The 10,667-nt window shown below is 49.9% G+C and overlaps 1 protein-coding gene across 1 annotated transcript; it reads right to left on the bottom strand.

Moving 5' to 3' along the window:
- Positions 1-2,314: 2,314 nt before the first annotated feature.
- Positions 2,315-3,274, bottom strand: LOC134154611 (olfactory receptor 14A16-like). The gene has a single exon (XM_062601285.1). It carries the CDS (start codon positions 3,272-3,274, stop codon positions 2,315-2,317), a length of 960 nt encoding a protein of 319 aa, XP_062457269.1.
- Between the last annotated feature and the right edge of the window lie 7,393 nt (positions 3,275-10,667).

Genomic DNA, 10,667 nt, shown 5'->3' with positions numbered 1-10,667 from the left:
GCTAGCCTGACCTTTGATCTTTACCCATAATCTCTCAGCTGCCTCCTCCTCCTCCACCCCTAGGCATAGCTCGATTCATTCCAGTTGCTCTCTCACATAAAGAGCAACTCCACCACCTCGCCTTCCTGGCCTGTCTCTCCTAAAAAGCACGTAGCCATCCATGACAGCATTCCAGTCATGTGAGCTATCCCACCATGTCTCTGTGACTTCAATGAGATCATGGCCCTGCGATCGCACACAGATCTCCAGCTCCTCCTGTTTGTTCCCCATACTGCGTGCATTGGTGTACAGGCATTTCAGAGAGGTAGTCATGCATGCAGGTTTCCCAGGAAGGGTGTACAGGGGTCACCATGTCCCACACAGACATCCCCAGCTGCATTTACCCATTGGAGGCCCCCCAACCCAACTTGTATTTTGTTGTCTACTCTGTCTGTATGACAAGCCCCTCCCCCCTCCTACCTAATTTAAAGCCCTCTTTACTAGACTGGCCAACCTGTTTTTCAAAGGCAAATGTGTCCCGCTTGGTGAGGTGAATCCCATCTCCACCCACCAGTTGTTGGTCTTCAAACCATGTTCTATGGCCATAGAATCCAAAACCCTGTTGCCAACACCAGCAGTGTAGCCAGTTGTTGATTTGGAAAATCTTCCTACTCCTCCTCCCACACCTCCCCCTAATTGGCAGGTATCTGCATGAGAGCTCCTTGTCTACGCTCCCTTTGCAGTCAGTGGAGATGGAGGGTGGGAATCAGTTGCTCATACACAAACACTTGGTGACAGTTGAAGAGAGAAAGTTGGTACAAGGCATGTATCAATGACCACTTGCTTTGCTGCAGCAACTGGGAGATCCCACATTCTCCTGGAGCATCGGATGGGGCCAGGTGAGGAATTTCTTTAGCCATCTGAAATGACACTAGATGCCTGCTATGACTAGAGCTCCACTCACTGTGAGGCTGAGGCACAGACAGAGTCCCATGTTACAAACAGCTATCTGCCAGTTCAGGGCAGATACCTCATTTAATGACACAGAAATGGGCTGGCAGGGCCACGTCAGATGCTCAGGGTATCCAGTATCCAGCACAACCACATGTCTCTAGCACATACAGCATGACACTTAAAGGGAAACCATGTCCCCTAGGAGTGGCTGCTGGGCATGTGCCCCAGGGCATCTTGGGTTTCCTACATTTGCCCAAACAAATGAATCCTACCTCTGCTTTCAGGCACAGTCTGTACCGTCTACATCCAAGTGTGCTGCAGAAGAGGGAGGCACATCACACCCAGGTCTCTGCTCTAGTGTCAGCACTCTCAAATACTTCTTGCTCTCCTCCCACTGAACCTCTTCTCACCCCACTAGATGATATATACAGAGACTGGACTAATGAGGATCTCAAGATAGCTGGATCGCTTCAGGGTGGGGATATGTGCTTCCTGCATGGTCCCCATGATAGCCCTCAGTGCTCTGGTCCCTATGACCCTCCTGCCCTGTAGCATCCCACTAGTCCCTAGCCCTTTCGCAACCCCGATCCTGTCCCCATCAGGGTTGGCAGAAGGCCATGCTCCAGGGTCTGCTGGGGTCTAGTCCCAGGGAGAGGCCAGACAGGACTGGCCATTCCCCCCATACATATGCTGAGCCCAGCAGGCAGGTGGAGTTGGTTACATTCGAAGATCAGCCTTTGCCAGGACTGTGGGGAATGATCAGTGCTGGGAATGGCTGTATGAGGGGCTGGGGCTGGGAGGAGTTTCCTGGGGCAGTTTCTCCTCTCTGTTCATGCAACAACAAGTTGGGCAGGATCTTTGCATTGAAGGATCCTGCTTGAGGGCTCCCATGGGAGCAGGTCTAGTAGGTGGCCTCAGGACCTCCTCTGCATGCTCCCTGCCAGCCCTGCAGAGGACCCAGGAGAGGGCTCATCCTCCCAGGGCCCACAGCTGGACACCTAGTTTTCCAGCTGGGCACGGAGTCTTTTCTGGAAGTGACTTTTGGGGTAAGAAAGAGGATGCAGGGCAGGGGAGAGTGTCTCAAGAACATGTACTGGGGACAGGGTGTGAGGGACAGGAGTTTTGGAGGAAGCCCAGCCTTCAGGCACTTCACCAGGAAGAACTTACTTTATTACAGAGATATGGTGATGGAGACAGCTTTGACCCAGTGTTAGATGCAATTTTATGTGGGCACCAGGTGTGGCAGAGCAGTCTCAGGAAAAGTGGAATGAATCCAAGTATTTGTGTAGCAATATGATAACAAATAATAACAAAAACAATAATAATAATAATAATAAATTGAACAAACACAGCTCCATTCTAGTATGGGACACAAAGGAAGTCATTTGTGGAGAGCAAAGGGAATTTTACTACTGCTGAAAAATGTCCATGAGATCACATTCCTCAGGGCATCCTGGAGCTCCTTGTTCCTCATGCTGTAGATGAGCGGGTTCAGTGTTGGAGGCACCACTGAGTACAGAACAGCCACCACCAGATCCAGAGATGGGGAGGAGATGGAGGAGGGCTTCAGGTAGACAAATGCTGTAGTGCTGACAAAGAGGGAGACCACGGCCAGGTGAGGGAGGCACATGGAGAAGGCTTTGTGTTGGCCCTGCTCGGAGGGGATCCTCAGCACAGCAGTGAAGATCTGCACATACGATAGCACAATGAAAACAAAGCATCCAAAGACTAAACAAAGACTAACCACAAGAGCCTCAACTTCCCTGAGGTAGGAGTCTGCACAGGAGAGCTTGAGTATCTGGGGGATTTCACAGAAGAACTGGTCCACTGTGTTGCCTTGGCAGAGAGGTAGTGAAAATGTGTTAGCTGTGTGCAGGAGAGCATTGAGAAAACTGCAGCACCAGGCAGCTGCTGCCATTTTGACACAAGCTCTGGTGCCCATGAGTTTCCCATAGTGCAGGGGTCTGCAAATGGCAATGTAGCGGTCATAGGCCATAACAGTGAGAAGAGAAAATTCTCCTCCAAGCAAAAAGACAAACATAAACACTTGAGCAGCACATCCTGAATAGGAAATGGCCCTGGTGTTCCAGAGGGAATTGGCCATGGATTTGGGGACAGTGGTGGAGATGGAGCCAAGGTCGAGGAGGGAGAGGTTGAGGAGGAAGAAGTACATGGGGGTGTGGAGATGGTGGTCGCAGGCTACGGCTGTGATGATGAGGCTGTTGCCCAGGAGGGTAGCCAGGTAGATGCCCAGGAAGAGCCAGAAGTGCAAGAGCTGCAGCTCTGGTGTGTCCGCAAATGCCAGGAGGAGGAACTCGTTGAGGGAGCTGCTGTTGGACATTTTGCTCTCTCCAGGCATGGGGGACTGTCCAAAGAAGAAAAGACATGAAGAAGTTAAGATATATTTTTCAAGAAAAAAAAAATGCATTTCTCATACAGGTCCCTACATTGCCTTTCTATTTATTGAGAGGGTCTTTGTGCAGCTTCCTTGCTTGACCTCCACTTTTGCACTGGCTGAGTTTGCCATGAGGAGCATCGGCCTATGCCTATGGGCTTCCGAAGAGTCAGTACAGCAGTGGGAACTGGGAAACGAGGTGGGGTGGGGGACTCATCCTGACATTCACAGTTTGTGTCAGGTGAAATCCACTCATCATGTAGAAGAACTTTTCAGCATCTTCAGTTCCAGTTCTGAAGAATGAGCTTTGAGGAACAGAATTTTAGGGATTTCACAGGGATTTTATTTTCTTTTAGATGTCACCTTTGGGAAAAGTTCCTCAAAGGTAGAAATCCTTGGCATTTCTACTGTGAGTCCTGAGAGGAAGCCATCCACTGTCCTGTGTTGCAGAGTGGGGACACCTCATCTGTCTGTTAGTCTTATTCCCAGCTGTCCTGTGTTCACATCTCCTTGAGCTGGAGGATGATGTTATTCTAAAAAGAAACCAGCCCCTCTTGAGTGCAGAGGAGTCCAGTTTCAAAGTACAGGTCTCCAAAATTCTCAGCCTTTCTAAGGGCACCAGGGGGAGATCTCCACATTCCCCATCTAGCCAGGGACACACAGAGCTCTTTTCAGGTGCCCCTAGGCAGCCTCCTACCACCATCTCCATACTCTCCGAATCTCTACACCTTCTTCATTAGTCTCTCAGATATCACAGAGGTGCCATGAGACAGCTCTGCCTTTCAGGAAGGCAGCTCACTGCCTGACAGGACACCACAGGGAGGCAGTCAAAGGACTTTTAAGACTGAAGATGGGCTCTACTTTAGGAAGTCAGCTCATTTCCCAGCCCCTCAGGCTGCAGTTCCTTTAGCCACACAGTTTAGAAGGGGCTGGGGAAACCTCGCTCCCATGCAGACCCCTCTGTTGCACAACTTGCAGAATCAGTGTCTGAACTGCAGCTGAAAATGTTGAACCCTAAGAGCCTGAGGGAAGAAGAGGAGCATCATGGACAGGAGGGGAAACAAGGAGCAACATCATGATCCTGATTCCAAGGCAGGCAAGGGCGGGGGGGGGGGGGACGCACTTGAAAAAGCTCTCACCTTACCCAGCTGGGCATGCTGCATCATAGACAATGATATCACAGAGCAGTCACTCAGCCCTTTATCAAGTGCCACAAAACAGGCCTGTGGCAGTAGAGATGCCCCTCTCCTCTCCTGCAGGTCTGGCTGCAGGAGAGGCAGCTCATGCCCTGGACTCCATGGCTGTCAGGGCAGAGGCTCTGCCTGAGGGAAGGGGAGACACAGGGGCTGGCCCAGAGGAGGGTGTCTGCATTGCAGGGACTGATCAAGACTTGCCCAAATCCATCTCCCCATGGTGATTCTGTTTGCAGTTCCCTCTCATTCCCTCCTCATCTCTGCTTCCTGGAGCTGGCCCTGCTGGGAGCTTTCTCCGTCCTAACGCCTTTTCCCTGTCGGTGCTCACAGACCCTCTCCCACCCTCTGCATGCGTATTTCTGCCCTACAGAAACCTTCCAGATTAGGGCACTGTCCAGGGGCATCTCTGCATGCAGGTCCCAAGGAGCAAGTCACATAAACCCTGGTAAGTCCATTAAGTTGCTGCTGGTGCAGCTGTGGTGGGAGGTGGGGCTGAAGAGCTTTGCTGACCTTTCTCACACACCTTCTGATCTCCAAGAGTGAAGATCAGTGAGTCCCAGTCCCTTGCCAAGCCAGAAAACTCTTTCCTTTTTCTCCCTGCCAAAAGGAGGAAATTGAAAGCCTTGGAAGGAAACTCCTTCCCTTTCATGGAGCCTTTTTTTCACCTCCCTCTGTGGTGCAGACACTGCTCTGAATCACAGCCCAGGGCAGATTGTGGTGCATGTCCCAGCTTCACAGTCCTGCACCATTCCTGGGAGAAAGTAGCAGCCTGCCCTGTCCCTCTGACAGTGTGGCAAGGAATCCCTGCTCTAAAGCATCTCCTCCTCCCCAGCACTAGAGAAGCCGGGAGAATAATCCTTAGAAGAAGCTTTCAGTCTTGGGATGGAATGGGTTTAGAAGACCCCTCCAGGAACCTCAGTAGCACTGCCCCTCGGCCAAACTTACTGTGTCAAGACGGCATTTCTCCTGCAAGGAGCTCTCCCCTGGCCTCCTGCTCCACATTGCCTTTCACATCTCACTGTCAGCCTTGTCTCCTCTCAGGTCAGCAGTTGCAGGCAGTGCTTGGAGCCCTGCTGCTCTTAGCAGAGGAGCTGCTGCTCCTGCACACAGCTGTCTCTCAGCACTGCTGTCTGGTTGCCATGAGCGCCCTCCACCCCAGCAGCCTGCTCTTTCTAGTCAACAGTGGCCCAGCTGAAGGCACGATTTTCTCTGTCCCTTGTGCTCTCTCCTCCTGGGAATTGTTCACAAAAGTAAAACAGAATAATCACCTTTGGTCTCTCTCTAAACAGTTCAGAGAGATCAGTTACAGTGTTGTCACTTGCTTCACCAGAGGATGGTCATCTAGGAGACACAGAAATGTCCTACCTTGGAAATCCATACTCCCAGGTCTTAACTAGGCAGGACACCGAGAAAGGGACAGGAAGGGAACTCATTTTTCCATGGTTCAGCTTTTCCTTCAGATGAATCAATCTGGGCATCTCATGCCTGTTCAGAAGCCACTGGGAAGCAGTGGGATTCAGCTCCTTCCTGTGAATGCCACAAGCACATAGGAGGTGGGATGCCCCTTGCCTAAGCTGAAGTGAGCATAAGAGGTCTGCAAGCAAGCTCCCTGTCTAAGCTCCCATTACAATCCCTGGAGATGGACGGTGGAAGTCAGTTGCTCATATGCAAACAGCTGGTGACATCTGAAGAGACAGAGTTGGTCTTAGGCATGTGCCTGTGTCTGCTTGCTCTGATGGAGCAACCAGGACACCCGCATCCTTCTGGACCATCAGCATAGGGCCAGGTGGTGAATTTCCTTGACCATCTGAAATGACACTAGATGCCTACTATGACTAGAGCTCCTCTCACTATGAAGCCAAGACACAGGCAGATTCCAGTGTTACAAAAAGCCAATGTCATTCAGGGGAGACACTTGATTTATTGACATAAAATAGGCTGGCAGGGCCATGTCAGATGCTCAAGTGTCCAGGACAACCGTATGTCTGTAGCAGATACTGCATGAGACCTTAGGGAAAACCATGTCCCTTTGGAGTCCGTGCTGGGCAAGTGCCCCAGAGCATGTTTGGCTTCCTACATTTGCCTGGACAAATGAATCCCACCACTGTCTTTAGGCAAAGCCCATCTTGTCTACATCCATGTGTACTGCACAAATGGGAGGCACATCACAGCAAGGTCTCTGCGCTGATCTCTGCACTCTCAAATCCTTCTTGCTCTCCTCACCTGAACCTCTTCTGACCCCACCAGATGATATGAATTAGGACTGGACTAATGATGACATCAGGGTGGCTGGATCATAGGCTGTCAAGGCCCTGGGACATCTTCAATGGCAACATGTCCTTCCTGGAGATTAGTTCAAGAAATCTGTCACAAGTGCAATGGTGCCACTGAGTCAGCTCATGCAGTCAACCCCTCGCCTGACATTCCTGCACAACCCAGCTCTGTTTCTTGGCCTTGGGCACTGTAGGATTTGTTCTGTTAGTGGGAACCTCATTTCGTCATTACACTGCCACCTGTTATCCATGCTAGCATGTCACCACTTGCAATCAAAGGCTCTTCCATGGGATGGATAATGGGAGGCAGCTCTGAAGGACTGAGGAGCTCAGGAAAGCCAGTAGCTCAGTAAGGACTGCACCTGTCAAGCACAAGAATGTTCCATACAAACAATTATAAAATTAGTGGACATCTCTGGGACCCAGCTTGACTAAACGAGGAACGTGCATGTGGGTTCCAGGGCAGTAAGGCTGCACAGGAGACATTTGGACATAATCTCAGGCTGCATTATGGATAATTTGGAATGGGCCATCCAAACACTAAGTAAACTTACTAGCAGCCTAATCATTTTGATAATTTGAGTAGAGTCATTAGTTAGTTAATAATGTTATTGCACCTATTCCAGCCTCTATAGCCTGGGGCTGATGCGATGGGCAGGAACAACACCAGTTCATTTGTTCTGCTGCCCCTGGCCTACTTACCTTTCCCCAACTCCAGCCTTGAGAGTTATTCATCCCCTGGCCTCGGTAACATGGGTCACACCAACGAGGGTCACAAGAACCACAATTATTACATGTCACCCAGAGCAACCCGTGTCGGTGGTATCTTAATCCTTCCCCTCTTGAAGCAGCATTCAGGAGGAGGGCACTCCTGTAAGGATGATGAAGACACCAGTGAGGAAAATGTCCTTGGTTTATGCTCTGAGATGATTGGCTTGGCCAAGCAACCAGAGACTCACATGTCCACAAGGCCTTGGAAAGGAAACAAGTGCAACAGGTACCAGAAATTCCTTCATTTTTCATGATCTAGCATGGCTTTATCTTCCTGGGTAAAGGTCTCACTGTTCTGGGAAGGTGGTAATTTCCTGACATGGAAAGGATGGATCCAATCATCTTTCCCCACGACCTTTACAGCAAAGTAAGAGATTAATAAAACAACAACCAATTTATTTATATCCTTCAGGCAAACATGGAGGTGGGGTCACTAGGACAGTTACCATTCTCCTCACATACTCTCAGTCCTTAACTTTTAGCTGCTGCAGGATTCAGCTCTGCTCCGTTGTTATGATAGTCAAAGTCATGGGGTGAAGGGGTGGCCAAATACCCCCAACAGCAGGCTATCTGCCTTGAACACTGAAGAAAGGAGTTTCAGTGACTGCAAATGACTGCTTTACTCCTGCAGTGGTGGTCCCAAGGACAGATCCCATCACTGGAGTAAGGAGCAGTTAATTCCTGTCTGGAGGAATTAACACTGCCCCAGCGGTAAGAGCAGGCTTCCTGTTTCCAAGTCCTGACATCCAATCAGGCCTTATGTCAAACTCTTGATGTCCTCTCTTTCAGAATATGAGGCACAGGAATGCAGACTGCATGTAACTGGCCCCAGATGCTGGGGGAAGCTGGAAGCATCCCTCTACATTACCCATCCCTCGACTCCATCGATACCTTCCATACTGCATAGCTGTGGTGAGAACACCACTTTCTTACACAGGGGTATGAACAGTTGTAACAGTGCTGGAGCAATGCTGTGAGAAAAACCTTGCAAATAGTTAACAAGACTCAAGGACAAGGGGGAGAGACAAACAGTACTGCAAAGGATAACCAGCTCCGGCTAAATAACCTTGATGAAACCACAGCACTTTGAAGAATGTGAGAGGTAGACGAGACAAAAAGAGCAGAATAACCCAGGAGTGACCTTAGGTTCATTAAGGCTTATTAACATATTAAACTACACACCCCTAAAAGAAGAATGAGATGGAAATGACATGAGAATGATGTTACCACCTCTTCTTCGCTTCCTGTGCTAATTAGCAGGAATGTGAAAGCGCAAGCACAGAGCAATTACCTGAGGTAATGAAATTGTAACCAACAGAAAGATTTGTATAAAATACTCCCTGAAAAGTGTGTATAATGAGAGGGGGAGAAGGTGTGCTAGCTTTGTGGATCTACCACCTAGCACCCATCTCTGTGCAGAAATGAAATAAACAAATATCTCGACCCTGTGTGTCTGTTGGTTACTTGCACACCAGGTAACAGAACCCAGATTTTGGACAACAAGAGGACTCACTCCATGAAACGCTCCTCACCAAAATTAGACTGAAGGGCCTGCAGCTCCCCAAGTGGTCCTCGTGGCCTTTTTGGAAGATGGGCACAGATTCCTCTCTCTAGTTGTTGGGACCTCCCTTGATCTCCACAGCCTTTCAGGGATGATAGAGACTGGCCTTGTTATGATATTGGGCAGCCCTCTTAGTATCCGCTGATGCAGCCCATCCAGTTCCAGAGACTTGTAGGGGTTGAGTTCTTGCCAATAACACCTCACTGAACCCTCTTCCACCTGTGACTGTTTTTTCCTCTGAAGTCCTGACTCCAGGCAAAACAGCCCAGGAGACCTTGTTGGTGGAGAGTGGGGCCAAGAAGGCACAGAGCTCCTCAGAATTACCTGCATCTTCTGTTACTAGATTCCCTGCCCGAACCAGCAGTGAGCCCACATTTTCCTTTTCCCTCTTTTGCTGTAACTGAAGAGGTAGCAGCTCTTCTTGATGCCATTGACGCACCTTGCAAGTCCAATCCTAGCAGAGCTTTGGCTTCCCTAAGACCATCCCTGCTTTGCTGGACAACTTTTCTGATTTCTACTTTTTTTTATCCTCTCCCTCCTTCCAATTCTTACATGCAGACTTTTTGCTGAGAGGTCAATCCTGATTTCCCAGCATAGCGAAGCCAGTCTCCCAAGATTTCTAGTAGTTTTACTGAGCATCGCTATGGCCCATTCTTGTGCTTGGCAGGTGCTGTCCTTACAGACCTGCTGGCTTTCCTGAGCTCCTGGGCCCCCACAAGTCCCCTGAGCAGGCCCAAGTCTACTTCTCTGAAGTCCGGGGTCTGAGCTCTGCAGCTATCCTTCCCCACTCTGCTCAGGATCTAGAACTCTGCTTTTTCATGGTCACTCTAGGAAAGCATGGCACTGACTGTCCCATCCTTGATCAGTTCCTCCCTGTTTGAAATTGCAGACAGAGGGAAGTATGAGTACTGCCCCACTGTGCAACTGTGCAAAGAAGCTGTCCCTGGTGCCCTCCAGAAACCTCCTGGCCTGTTTCCACTCTGCTGTTCACCTTTCCAGGGAATGTCTGTGAGACTGAAGTCCATCCCCCTCCCTGCCCCACAAGATCACTTGGGCCTGTGACCCACAGAATTGCTCACATTACATTGACTTTGTCACCCTGATTAGGTGGTCTAGCTCCCATCACAATGTCACCCTGACTCTGGTGCTTACCCAAACACTTGTCTCTCCCATGGAAGAGCTCCACACATCTGAGCTGCCCCTTCACACAAAGGACATCCCCCTTCCTCATCTTCTCCCTTGTTCTCTCCTGAAGACCTTCTACCCTACAATTGGTTCCTTTCAGTCATGTGAGTAATCTCACCACATCTTAGTTATTCTAGCAATGTTTCAGTCAGATTGGTGATGGTGAAACCTGTTATCAAGGACCAAGAACACAGTGTGTGTGGTGGTCCCACTTCAGAGCAGGGACATGCTGGCATACAAAGCAGGTGGCAATGTTAAGGTGAAAGGATGTTCCCACTAAGAGAGCAAACCCTGCAGTGCCCGAGGCCAGGGAGAAATACAGCTGGGCTGTGCAGGAATGGGTTTGCTGCCTGAGC

This window comes from Rhea pennata, unplaced genomic scaffold, assembly GCF_028389875.1.
Source record: "Rhea pennata isolate bPtePen1 unplaced genomic scaffold, bPtePen1.pri scaffold_32, whole genome shotgun sequence".
NCBI lineage: Eukaryota > Metazoa > Chordata > Aves > Rheiformes > Rheidae > Rhea > Rhea pennata.
This window is presented reverse-complemented; position numbering and strand designations above follow the sequence as displayed.

Bases quoted from the DNA above. Each gene is read 5' to 3' on its own strand.
- LOC134154611 (XM_062601285.1), bottom strand. From the start codon at position 3,274: ATGTCCAACAGCAGCTCCCTCAACGAGTTCCTCCTCCTGGCATTTGCG.